This window comes from Adiantum capillus-veneris, chromosome 14, assembly GCF_014529385.1.
Source record: "Adiantum capillus-veneris isolate H3 chromosome 14, ASM1452938v2, whole genome shotgun sequence".
Taxonomy (NCBI): domain Eukaryota; kingdom Viridiplantae; phylum Streptophyta; class Polypodiopsida; order Polypodiales; family Pteridaceae; genus Adiantum; species Adiantum capillus-veneris.
The window spans coordinates 49625944-49639276 of NC_140944.1; the positions used below are offsets into that span (position 1 = coordinate 49625944).

The 13333-nt window shown below is 46.1% G+C and overlaps 1 protein-coding gene across 5 annotated transcripts in view; it reads right to left on the minus strand.

Annotated features, from left to right (window-relative positions):
* Positions 1-656: 656 nt before the first annotated feature.
* The window catches only part of LOC147442343 (exportin-4 protein), a 155687-nt gene continuing 143010 nt past the window's right edge, over positions 657-13333 (minus strand). For 2 of the 5 annotated variants that reach the window (XM_086528548.1, XM_086528547.1), the window contains 2 exons: positions 1211-1280; positions 657-1123 (listed from right to left, as the gene is read on the minus strand). In XM_086528548.1, coding sequence (XP_086384674.1) covers positions 935-1123; positions 1211-1280 — 259 coding nt within the window. In that variant the 3' untranslated portion in view covers positions 657-934. Of the gene's footprint in view, positions 1124-1210; positions 1281-1317; positions 1747-1867; positions 2008-13333 lie in introns of those variants that run through there. The other 3 variants (XM_086528550.1, XM_086528551.1, XM_086528552.1) reach the window with 3 other exon arrangements.

Sequence of the window (13333 nt, forward strand, 5' to 3'; positions counted from 1 at the left end):
TGTCTCTCTATAGCATAACAATCCTTGATAGTGAAGCAGGTTTTGATTGCCATGGCCTGGTATACAGCTTGACTGAGGCATTCTTTCCTAGCTGCACCATCCAGACAAGAGTTTCCTCTCATAAGGTTATGATGGCACTTGCATTGAGAGAGCATAGGTGAATTGGTCTCCTATGGCAACGGAGCAGCTGTGACCCAGAGAGATGATTAGAGCTTTATGTGAAAAGGTCGTTGCTCGTGGTCTTTTAGTAAGGGATTAGCACAGAGAACATTTCTGAGGTGCCAGTTTGGAATGTAGAACGCACGAGTATGGGAATTGGAAACCCTCATTTCGAAAATATCTTTATATATTTATATAAACAAACATTAGGTTTACAAACGCCATAGAAAATGCAACTGATGCTGTCACTCATATTTGATCAATAAACATGACTACATTGTACTGTCTCGGCATATTGCTAGCTCCATCTTGAAAGAACCTCGAAAGCAAAAAAACGCTCTACCATTTTCCTAGAAAAAAATTTATAAAGCCCAAAATGGACAGAGGCAAGATCAATGTTTAATCAATGTCCACCATAATAGTATGCCATTTGGGCTTTCACCAGTGTCAAAAAAGAGGAGGAATCTAGCAAGATGAACAAGACTGAAAACCAGCAGTGCACAATAAATTGAAATTACTCTGTGATTGAAGTTGAGCCAATTATACACAAGAACCATTTCTGATATATCCAAAGAAACTTTTCTCAGCACCCTTCTACGCCTTGTATGAAGAAATCAGCTTTTCTGTTGTGAATTGTATCGAGGAAATGGAAAACTATACCATCTAGTTGTGTTACCATCGGTCGCGACAAAATTTACATTTATATAATGAACGAATAGACCTTACACTACAAAATTGATATACAGAAAGCTATGCCTGCATCGATACCTCTCTGTCATCGGAAGCAGAGGAATCCCCGAACCTCGGCAAGAAACAAGTGGAGATTTTCTCGGAACCTTCGACGGTTTGTCCGGTCAAGAGATGATGTCACTTGGTTACCTGTCATAAGCATGTGAAAGGCTGCGGCTAATCTGCCCTGAAGCATGACATTATGTTGGCCTTCCAGCAAATCACGTGCAAGCCTCTGTAAGGTGTAGCACAATCTTTCCAATTAAAAGTGTGTTTTTTACTTGCAAAATAACAAGGACAACAATAGTTAACCAAAGAATACCTGATATAGACTTGGATTGCACAGAATAAGGGGTAGAAGCGCATCTGATGCTGGCTCTACTAGCTCATTGCTGTATAAGGTGGTGAATCTGTGAGTAGGTGCACCTATGTGTGTGTGTGTGTGTGTGTGTGTGTGTGTGAGAGAGAGAGAGAGAGAGAGAGAGAGAGAGAGAGAGAGAGAGAGAGAGAGAAGGTATAGGTGATGATCAAAGCGGAGCTAAGCCTTTTGAGAGGTGACATTGAAAAAGAGATGTATGCAAATGCAGAGACTTACAAAAAAGCTATGTACGGACATGAGGAAAGAGTTGGACAAAGAGATGCTTAGTAAGCGTGACGAGATGTACACATCATTGAAGGCCCCAATGTAGACGATTGTGAGGGCAGAAGTGAATGTAATACAATGTATGATGCATAAAAGATTAGAGGATACACTTGCTATGTTTGAATCTTGGAAATAAAAAAATGGAAGAACGCATGAATGAAAAGGATACACTGATTGAAACACTTAAGGGAACCTTGCAGCTTGCAAAAATACCCCTGCAAAGGAGGCAGAAAATCAACCCTCAATGAACAAGGAGCTCGAAAGCATTAAGGAGCAGATGAAAACTCTACGAGAAGAGGAAGAGCAAAAGACACTGATTGAAGCACTTAAGGGAGACCTTGTAGCTTGCAAAAATACCCCTGCAAAGGAGGCAGAAAATCAACCCTCAATGATCAAGGAGCTCGAAAGCATTAAGGAGCAGATGAAAACTCTACGAGAAGAGGAAGAGCAAAAGGCCCTCTTCATGGGCGGAGCACCTATTCAAAACACAAGAGAAGGTTGATAAAGCTGAAAAGTGGACGGAGGACGCAAAAAAAGGGAAAAGTAGATATAAGAAAAATTCTAGAAAGCATAGAAAGCAATCTAGTAGTTCAAAGGAGATCTTGTCCTCTTTTAACAGTTCAAGACAGTGAGAAAAGAGATGCATGACACAAGAGATGCGGAGTGGCCGAGTTCCACCCCAAGAGAGCACTCGCACAATGATGCGCCCCTTTCGGTATTTCTTTATATTGCTTCAACTCAGTACAAGGTAGATGGCTCTCCTTTGCATCCACTCCCGCAAGAATGCCAAAGAGAGAGCCCACCCTTCGTATTTAAAGGCCCTAGGCTCATCCAAAAGCAATACCTGAAAAACATACAACTCAAAAGCATCTGGTCCATGAGCATCAATTCTTCAAAAGCAGCCAACGCAAATTCAGGTATATCTGCCACGTTAGCAGCCAGCGCTATTCGTGGCAGTCCATGAAGTGCTACGTCAACATGTCAACGTGATTTGCAGAGTGTTCGTACAACAACCACGTTATCCTCCTTTACGCAAGGCATAAAGTGTGTGTGTGTGTGTGTGTGTATGTATATGCTTGCTTTATTTTATTGGCTTAGGCCCCATCGGACGGCGTGCCATAAGTTGGGAGAATTTTTAAAATTGCTTGGGCCACTCGGCGAGTTTCTGTAAGTAGGAAGGAAATTCTTCTTTTGCTGGTGCTGCTAGGGTTGAAGCCCCTTCGCCGGGATCTGCAAGTTGGCTAGGGTTAGCTCTGGGAAACCCTCATCCGACGAGTCTCAGTGCCTAGACACATCAGCAGTTTGTGACATCCCCCCTTCTTGAAAGAAGAGCAATCGTGCGTGATTACAATATTACTGCAAAACAACTCAAGATAGCTCAAAAATATGGTCATTCAATTTTGTCATTCCAGATCAGAGCTTTTGGTATTCTGGCGTAGCAAAATTAGACCGCGCTCATCTTTAACAGGTGTATTGATGCACTAAAATTACATACCCATGCAATCTCCCTCAATTAGGAATATTCAATGGATGGCACATCACAATGCAACACAAATGGTTACATATGCATGTTCCAAGACACAAAAATATATAGTTGTTGATTACCATCCTGGTTCGGGCCATGAGCTGTTCAACGACTCCATCACTCCTCATGCAAATACCCTAAAGAGGTCCGGGCCATGAGATATAGAGGCCTTTTACAACCAAACGCTCCCCAAACCGCAGCATGCGTCGCTTGGAGGTGCTAAGAGTAACCACTACTTAGGCTTCAATACTCCCCCCATAAATAACCATCCAAGTCTGGGCCACGAGTAAAAACAACACTTTTTCAAACATGCAATTCTCTCCCCGCAAAGAACCACACGGGTCCGGGCCATGAGTATGTGCAAGCATTCTCAAGCATCAATTGTCTTCAATACTCCTCCTCGGATAAATCACCAATCATTGAAATCGGTATCCAAACAAGAGTCAAGCAATTCTCAAATCGGCACCAAGACAAGTTCAAAACAAATCATTTCCAAACAGTGTTTCAAACAAAGTTCAAAAAGTATCTAAATACAAAGCAATTAGAATATTCATTCGGGGTTTAGTTTGGACAGTTGAACTTTAAGGACGACTGGCTTGTCCTTCTAGATCAGAGTGATGGTATGGTTCCATCTCTGAAGTGTCGCATCATCCTTGTCGTGCCCAGGCATTCCGAAGAGAGCGTCATAATTGCCCAACTTCATGTTATGAAAAATCTGCTTTTCCATGGTAGCCTTGGATAGTTACTCGAAGAGCCCCAATGAGGGGTACCACTTTCTGAGTTTGCTCCATGGCTAGTTGGGCCTAAGTTCGCTGAAACCGGCCTGTTCAATCCAAAAAGGGCGGTAGACTTTACTTTAAACCTTGATTTAGCTTTCACCCATTATTAGTCGTCTATTTTACCTGTACTTTCAAGACACAACAAAGGGGAGAGGGATACAGGCTGCTAGATTGCACCTGTATGAGTAGACGGACACCAGATTGGCCCCTAACTTAGGCGCCCCTTTCGGTATTTCTTTATTGTTCAAAAGAGGGAATAAACGCTGTGGTTCCTACAAGCTGCCCCGCACAAACTCGGCTGAATTTCCACTGTTCCAGCCCGATTTCGGCAGCATAACTGTACTAGAACCCTTCACGGTCAGTATTCCCACGCATTGACTGACTTTCCCGACGCATACGGGCACTTTGCAAAACCTGGCGAGAATCTGCAGCACGCTGAATTCTCTGTTTTCAGCCCTGAAAATGCGCCAGATCGCCTGTACAGCGGTCCCCTTGCGTCCCCGAACCTCCTGGGGGTATTAGGGTCCGTTTAGGGCCAAAACCCTAAACCTGCAAAAATACACAGCAGGCTGTAATTCACTGTTTCGGGCTCCGTTTCGCGTGCCGGTCGCATCCCTAGCAAGTCCTCGAGCTCCCGCACCTGTAGGGCTACTTGCCCTTTGAATCGGACGAGATTTCTGGCGTGAAACCTCTCCGAATTCACCTGTACCTGCGGGGGGATTAGCCGCTAGCTAATCCAGTACCTGTGCAAGAGGCTCTTGCCTCGGCAATCGCGCATGAACCCACACAACTGTACATTGGTCAAATGAAGAGCCCACTAGAGGGGCATAACATACTGCCAAAGGGGAGAGAGAGGGCAGTGCGTAGCGTGCAGGGCATCACTCCTGGCACCGCACTGTGCATAAGAGGGAAAGCAAGCACTCCATAGCTCTTAACCTGTGACAGAGACTTGCAAAATGAGCCTCCCAGCTATAAATCACGTTTTTGCCTTCTCTATAAGTAGTAAACTGGCCTCAGAGTGCCAAGTGTCACTCATTTGTGCATTTTCCCGCTTTAGACCCTCGGGTCTAAAAATATCTCACCTGCAGCCTCTGTTGACTTGGCCACAGAGTAACAAAATGATCCCCATGTCAAACTGCACGTAATGACGCGAAGACATTTTCAGGTCCCAAAATAGCAGTTCCCTAAATTTTAGGAGATGCTGCCATTATATCTTTCTAGGTCATCCGACCCTCTTTGTACACTGCGGCCACATCCAGAACTGAAATGTAGCCTCTGTAGCAAAGGATTCCACTTTGGCTAGTCAATGACCCCACTTGGCTAACCATAGTCCTTGTCCAACCTTAGTGCTCTCTTGCCCTCAGGCCTGGACTCCCTCTGTACAGTTCCACACTAGCTATGCAATGCAGGGCAGTTAGATTTCCCGAGGGGTGTTTCCAAAAAGTGAAAGTAAATAGATAATAAGAAAGAAATCAACAAAAAGGATAGATAGTAGTCACACGCTGGTGACATTCGCCACCTGTGAATCATAATCGAAGTCCATCTGCTTTAGGAAGTCGGGATGGATGAAATTCTCAATAGCTCACTAGTCAAAGAAGACTAGGACTTTCAAGCTGTTTATTTTTCTATATGCTCTGCACAATTCATTGAACTTTTGCATTTCATGCCATAAATATTAGGTACAAGCCCAATTTCCAAATGCATTGGCCCCAAGGGCCAAGGCTGGCGCCCCTTTCGGTATTTCTTTATTACTGTTGAACATCCACATGCAGACTTGGCCAAACATACCCCGCAAGCAAAATCTTCTTCATAGTTAAATCTTGGGCAAAATGACCACCACATGCCTCTTCATGCAAACCTTTTAGAATGGTTGGAATCTCCTTGATAGTTGGTACTCTTCTGCACACTTGATCCTTCCCTCTTTGATAGAGGGATCCTTCTAGGAAGAGATACGCGCTTGCCTTTTTCATGAGTCTCCTCTTCTGAGCCTTAGCGAAGTCTCGTGGAAACTCACCCTCCAAAATGTAGCTAATAATGGGAGTCAATGACTCCAATCCCTGGTATACTACCTTCTCACAAACAAATTTCTATTATTTTTCAATCATCAAGAACTATTGTATTAAGTGAACAAACCATGCAGCACATGATGGATTATTTGATGGTTTGTTATATTGCTAGAGTTTGATTTCATATTGTAGTAGTCAAAAAGGGACTATGCATCAGAGGGCGGACCATTTGTCTCGATGGACTCATAGAGAAGCACCACTTGGAGTTGAGAATGATCTACCAAATTCATATCTTTTAAATATTGAGATGGTACCAAGGTGAATCGAACATGTATTTCCATTTCTCACCATTGGTTCTCTCTAGACTGAAAGGCAAACATCAATCATTGAGAAAACACGCTCACCTGTGCTAATAACAGGACGGTTATATAAGCATGGAAATGGTCAACTCTCTCCAAGACTCTGCGTCTAGATGCTGGTTGAGCAATGGCCCTTTGGGCACTTATAAATGTACAAGAGATGCACAAAAGCAGAGCCCCAAAAGTGCCTGACCCAAAGCTCTTGCACCCAAAAGCATTTGCTATTAAAAGCATGCGTAAAACTGCCAAATTTGTATAGCATGCCATGTGTCATAGTCAGTGCAAATCATGTATTTCTGGGCCAACCTTCAAGCTTATGACTTTTAGGGTTTAGGCTTCTTGGACGTGCTCCGTAAGTTCTTCAGTTGCAAGGGATTAGGTTTTTAAAACACTAACCCCATAGGCCTCTCGGCCACATCTTCAGGGTTCAAATCTTCTCGGTTAGAGTTTTTAAACTCTAACCGCGTAACCTCTGAGCTAGTCCTTCAAGTTGGGCATGCTATGTCACCAACTTGTGACATTGCCCCCTCCTCAAAGAATTGTAATCGCCCTCAATTACGCTTGCAAAATAGCCAAAGGATAGAAACTTTCTTCAGTAGTAGACACTGACTCTATGTACCCATGCACCAGACTCTATAAATCGAGCACTTCTACAAAGACATTAGTCACTGATCAAATCACATTTCTATCAAGGATCACAGATAAATTGTAACCTATTTAGCAATCACATCCACACCGCCCTGATCTTTTCACGGATGTCTTGATCTACTAAATCTTGTTACTATTAGATTCGTATTGTTTCATTTCACATTTCAAGCAAACCGTACCCATGACCATCCCCACAAGACAATGCATTCAAATAGCATGCCAAAATAGCGCGCGTGCGCACGCGCGCACACACACACAGATGAAATGAAATGAAATGTTATATTAACGTCTTCAAAAGGCCAAAGTGACCTATGAGACCAGAAAGTTACAATGTGGTGGATCTGATACAAGGTCAAAGTAACAAGATGACAAAATGCCAAAATGACAAAATAAAATACTATGGAATCCTAGACTGCTGGGTGTGGACTAAGCAGCTAAAACAGCGCTGGGATAGCTAGATCACAGAAGGAGAGTTTTAACGTCGTAGGAAACTATCCCAAGGGACCTTAGAGAGAGAGAGAGAGAGAGAGAGAGAGAGAGAGAGAGAGAGAGAGAGAGAGAGAGAAATGAAATGAAATGTTATATTAATGTCTTCAGAAGGCCAGAATGACCTATGAGACCAGAAAGTTACAATGTGGTGGATCTGATACAAAGTCAGTAACAAAAATACAGAATAAAATGCTATGGAATCTGAAATGGCTAGGTGTGATCTAAGCAGATAGGTGGGATAGCTAAAGCACAGATCACAAAAGATCCAGCTAGGTGGGATAGCTAAATCACAAATCACAAAAGATCCAGCATCGGTCGCTGGCGGATCTCATCAATCTCCTCCGTGGTCAATAGCCTGACCGGGCGTCGTGCATGTTGGGCCAGAGTGATCCGAATCCTCTGATGCAACCTCCGTCGATGCTATGTAGTCCTCCGCAGTCGTGGGCGTCTGGATCTCCCTAGCTCGGTCGCTCGGTCGATCAGTGTGCCTCCGGTGTGAGGTGGCGAGCTCTCCTGTGGTAGTAGCTCCTCCGGGTGTCCAGTGTCTGCTCTAAAGAAGTCTGTGATCCGTGTCTGAGACTGGCTGGCCTCTCCTCTCATCAGGCTCTCTCTGTGTCTGCGTAGCTCGAGCAAAAACAGACCCAAGCATCTCTGATCCTCGTACTGCATGACTCTGGAGAGTGGTCCGAAGCCCTCTCTGAACAAGAAGTGGAAGCGGCCGCGTATCTCGTAGTAGACGGGGCAGTGGCATGTGTAGTGTAACTTTGTCTCAGGCTCCAGGTCACATAGGAGGCATGTCCTAGCCTCTACTAGTACTCTGTTGTATCTCCCAGTCTCGATCCGCAGTTGGTGTGAAGATGTGCATAGCTGGCCAATAGCACACCGTATCCCATGAGACAAGTGGGTGTCCATGTATCTAGGTCTCGTCACAAAACCGTCCTCCGTAAGCTGGAGAAGATGCTCTCTGTAGAAAGCCATCTTCGTGCCCAGCTCCTGTGCTAGCTGTATTCATATCCTCCTGATGTCTAGCTGAGTCAGGTCCTGCCGGATGAGCCTGGTGATCTCGAACTATGTGAGAGTCAGAGAGGGTGCATCCAGTGAGTACTGGATGGGGGGCAGTGTGTCTATGTTGAACCCATGCGCCTGAAACCATGATGTCATCTCCCCATACCAGCATGTTGTATCTCCCTGCATGGTTAACTGTCGAGAGGACTCAAGTGCAAGGCGGGCATATCTGTTTCGGGAAGTTCCCAAATGCGGTGTATGAAGGAGACAGATCTGGTGAGCGCTTCAATCACTAGCGGGGGGGCAACTAGCTCTGCTCGTATAATGGCACGTGGTACTGAAGCCTTGGCTCTAATGAGCCGTGAGATCATAGAGACTAGTGGCTTCTCCATGTCCCCCCATCCATCAATGCGACCTATCCTCCCATGATGGTCCAATGAATGTCCCCAAATCTCAGCTCCATAGAGCAATGCAGAAGCCACTAGGGTGTCAAAGAGCCAGAGCTTCGTCCGAGGCTCCTGAAACTGAACATGTGAACACATCCTCTCCAATCTACCCAATGCTGCGTGGGCTCTGGTCAATCTAGTCTCTGCTGCTCTTCTCAATGAGAATCTGGTCCACTAAAAACCACTCCAAGGTAGGTGTAAGCATCTATATACTCCACTGTCTCCTGGCCGTATGTGAATGCGGGCGCTGACCTCCTGACCTCCTGTACCATGACCTTGGTTTTACCAAGGTTGACAGACAAGCCACTTTCATGGGCAAAGCTATGCAAATCATCCAAGTGACGTTGCATCCCCTCTGGAGAGTCGGAGATCAACACAATATCATCAGCATATAACAATAGTAGGATCCATGTTCCTGCCAGTTCTGCACCTCTATCACCATCTCTCTCAATGTAGTCAAAAACCTCATCCACATACATACCAAACAAAGTAGGAGAGAGCGGGCAACCCTGCTTCACCCCAATAGTGGAATGAACCGCTGTAGATAGGCCCTCTGAGGTGCGTACATGCCCCACTACTAATCTGTACAGTGTCATGACCCCCCAAATGAGCTCTGTGGGTACTCCCATCTAGAATGGATGCGTACAACCGTGCCAATGTGTGTCCGATCATGATAGTGCGATAATTCCCAGGCTCCATAGGGTCTCTTGACTTGAAGATAGGTACAATAGTAGATAGGCTCCAAGTACCAGGCAAGCCCTGACACATGGCACGGTTAAACATAACTGCTAGGAGCTCTATTAGTAGATCTCTGGCATGCATAAAGTGCTCAGCCACTAAGCTATCATGATCATATGCTCTCCCAGTCCTCATCCTCTCAATGGCCTTCCCCACCATCTCAGCGGTGAAAAAAGCACATGTAATGGGGGCATGGATCGGGGGGGTCAGGAAAGGAAGGCTGTCCAGGAATTGTGTACAGAGATGACGCGTACTAGCCCCAAGCCTCTGTGGAGGTAATGGCAGGGGGAGGGGAGTTCATAAAAGAGCCGCCATGCCTCACGTGAGTCCTGACTCAAGAATAGCTTGGTATAGATCCTGCTCTAGGGGAGACAAAAATGCCCTCTTCTTCCGCCGCACTAGGCGTCGGAAGTCAATCTGTGAGTGATGTCCCCCAAAAGCACCTCTCTCTGAAGTCTAGCTTTGGTCTCTCGGCATTCCTCTTCATACCAGTTGTTCTGGGGCATACTCCCAGAACGACGTCTCTGCTCAGGCTGTGTGTGTGGGTATGTCTCTGCTGCTGCATCATGTAACGTCTGCATCAGTATACTAGTAAGCTCCTCCAAAGGTCGCCCTGGCTCTTCTGTACAGAAGCGTCTATAGATCCCATCTCTGTATACAAAGTCCGTCTCCCGTGTGAAGGTGTAGCGAGTAGGAGCTACTGCCTGTGGCCTGTGTGCTACACTAAACTCGAAAGAGATGGTCAGCGACACAAGAGCATGGTCCACTGCCACACCAATAGGTCTGGGTCCAACTGTGAGGTCCTGGATACTAGAGATGAGACTCGGCAGTGCCATGACATAATCCACTGTGCTAGCTCCATGTCTGTGTGGAAAGCATGTAAAACCTCACGCAACGGGAAATCTCTGTAGGCCATTCAAGATGACCAATCCATGTGCAGTCCCCATGTCTATCAAGTGTCGTCCATACTCAGTATGCTCCCCATCTTGTGATAGTCTAGATAGGCATGTCTCTGCAACATCCAACTCTCTCGGCATCTCTTCTGAAGTATCATAAAAAATCTGATGATGAGTAGTCCTAGCATTGAAATCCCCTAGAATGATGATGTCACCATCTCTAGAGAACTCCTAGATGTCATCATCCAAAATGGAAAAGGGGGACTGTCCTCTAGGTGGTGCATACACTGACGTACTCGAGGGAAAGTAGCAAATAGCAATGTAAAGATATCTGCCTGTTTCTGCTCTCAATCTCACCCACATGTACCTAGCTTGCTCATCCCTGTGAGCTATGTGTATCAATGGCTGCAACTCCTCCCTGAATAACACTGCCACTCCACCTGAGCCCCACCCTCTGTGCTCTGATCGTGTCTCTTGTCTACATGCGGTCTCCCATCTGTATCCACTAATGTGAGGCATAGACTGCCCAGGGACCTGATGTGTCTCAGAGTAGAGGATGATATCTCTCCCACAAAAATTTTCTCAAAAGCACCCACATCTAGATGCATAGATCCATTACAATTCCAGGTAGCAACTTTGAGTGTAGTCCCATAGGTCTCACACCGTCATGTGGAGCGTGGCTCCAATATCACCACTCTTCTATCTCGGTAAAAAGCAATCTTACCTTTTTCCCTTGCTGCTCTAATCTCTGGCATTACCTCCTGCATATGAGTTGCATATGAGCTATCTGTGATAGGGTAAGGTCATCCCCGAGGAAGATGCCCGTTTTTCTTAAGAGTTGGTCTCTTCTTCAAAAAGTCCTTCGTTCCCTTAGAGGGAAAACGAAAGATGAGTGCTCTTTCTTTCGAGGTTTCCCCCTTGCTCCCATTTTTCTTGTTGCCCACTCTCCAAGCTCTTGAGTGCATCGGCTCATGAATCCCCATCAAAGCCATGAGTTCTTTTACCTCTTCGTCCACATTATCTTTGTCTTTGAGACCGCAAATCCTCACATGTAGAGAGCGCACACGCCTTCTTTGCTCCTCTTCAAGTGTCAAGTTAATGATGGTGGGTGTGGTCGCAGTTGTTTCCTTGCTTTTCCCTTTCTTGGCAACCTCAATCCACTTGTCGGCCTCATCTGCCTTCTGCTGAGTCTTTGTAATAACGTCCACCCAAGAGGTCGTCATTTCTTTGTGTTGCTCTTCCCCCTCTTTAATGGCTCGCACTTGCTCTTTGATCGTGTTTAGCTCTTCTATTACTGAAGGTTGCAATTTTCCCTCTTCAAGTGTATTTCGTGATCGTGCCTCTACGAGCTCCCTCTTGAGTGACGCAATCTCTTCGTCTTGGGCCGTCACCCGATCTCCCAGTGTGGCTATCTTGCTTTCTTGGGCCAATACGCATCCGGAAATTTGTAGGGGAGAGAGCCGGCGCAGTAATAGTTTTCCTCCCCCTCTTCCTATTGGAAAACCCAAGTATTGCTCAGGTGTAACCTCTCTAAGTCGCTCTTCCAAATCTCTGAAAAGAGGGAGAATTAGTAGTCTAACCGAGCGTTCGTCGAGCATTTTTATTGTGCCCAATAAGTTGCGGTTGATCTTGTTAATTGTTTCTGTCATTTCTTCTTTGCATTTTTGAACTGCATCCTCTAAAGGGTCGAGCTTGTCATTTTGTTTCCGCATACTTGGTCGCCGCAAAAAACGAGAGGGGAGTTTGCGATGAGAGAGAGAGAGAGAGAAAAGGATAGAGAAGACCACACTATGTAGACACTTGTTTCCACATTATGTATACATGTGTATTGCACTCCCACATCACACATACATGCTTATGCTTATGCCACACCCATCTACATTTTCTGAAAATTTCTGCACTTCTGAAATTACTGGAAGTACTAAAAATCTTGAAATTTCTGCACTCCTGAATTTCTAAAAATCTGAAGATCTGGAAATCTCCTGCCCCTCTGAGATTACTCAAGCTCTGAAAATTCTGCCTAAATTCCTGAATTTCTTCTGCAGGTTCTGCCCACCTGAGAGCTGCACTGACAAGGTGGGCTGAGGGAGCACGTGGGTAGGCAGCAGGGGCTAAGGGTGGCGCGAGGGGCAAGGCTGAGAGGGGCACGGGGGGGGGGGGGGGGGGGGGGGGGGGGGGGGGGGGGGGGGGGTGGGGAGGGGCAGGGCTGAGGTTGACGCGAGGGGGCACGGCTGAAGGGGGGGGTGAGGGGGCAGGGCTGTGAGGGGCGCGCGCGCGCGCGAGAGAGAGAGAGAGAGAGAGAGAGAGAGAGAGAGAGAGAGAGAGAGAGAGAGAGAGAGAGATGAATTATCGTCAACGGAGGTCAGATATGACCTATGGGACCAAAACAAAACATTACATATGTTCTTTTGAAGAGAAGGCGTTGGATACATATTAGTAAGGGACCGAGGGTCCATTAAGGGGGAAGGAAAAAAAAGGATAAGATCAAGAGCAAAACCCTAAGGGGGGTCAGGTGGAGGGGGAGTTGGCTTGGGAGTTCGAAACTCCTGAATGATGGCTTTACCGCCGCGGTAGACTGCCCATTTACCTTGTTTACGTGCGTCATGCACCTTTTTGAGCTCGCTTGCTTTAAGCTTGAGTTGGTTTGTAGTCAATTCCTCGGCAATCCAGAGCTTTGTCCCCTTGAGACGGTAGGATTGGCGTAGCAGCCTTGTCCGTTCTTCTTTGTTTTTGAAAGTGAGGATACATTGGCCAAGTGGTATATGCCTATGCGTGTCATTGATCTAGGAGACAGTGTCGGGCTCGATGTTGATTGGTTGAAGAGTGTCATTAAGCTTGGTGATGGCTTCTTCGAGGGTGTCCTCCTCAATGCACCAAGGTGAAGAGAGTCCTCCAATTCTAATGTTGAGGG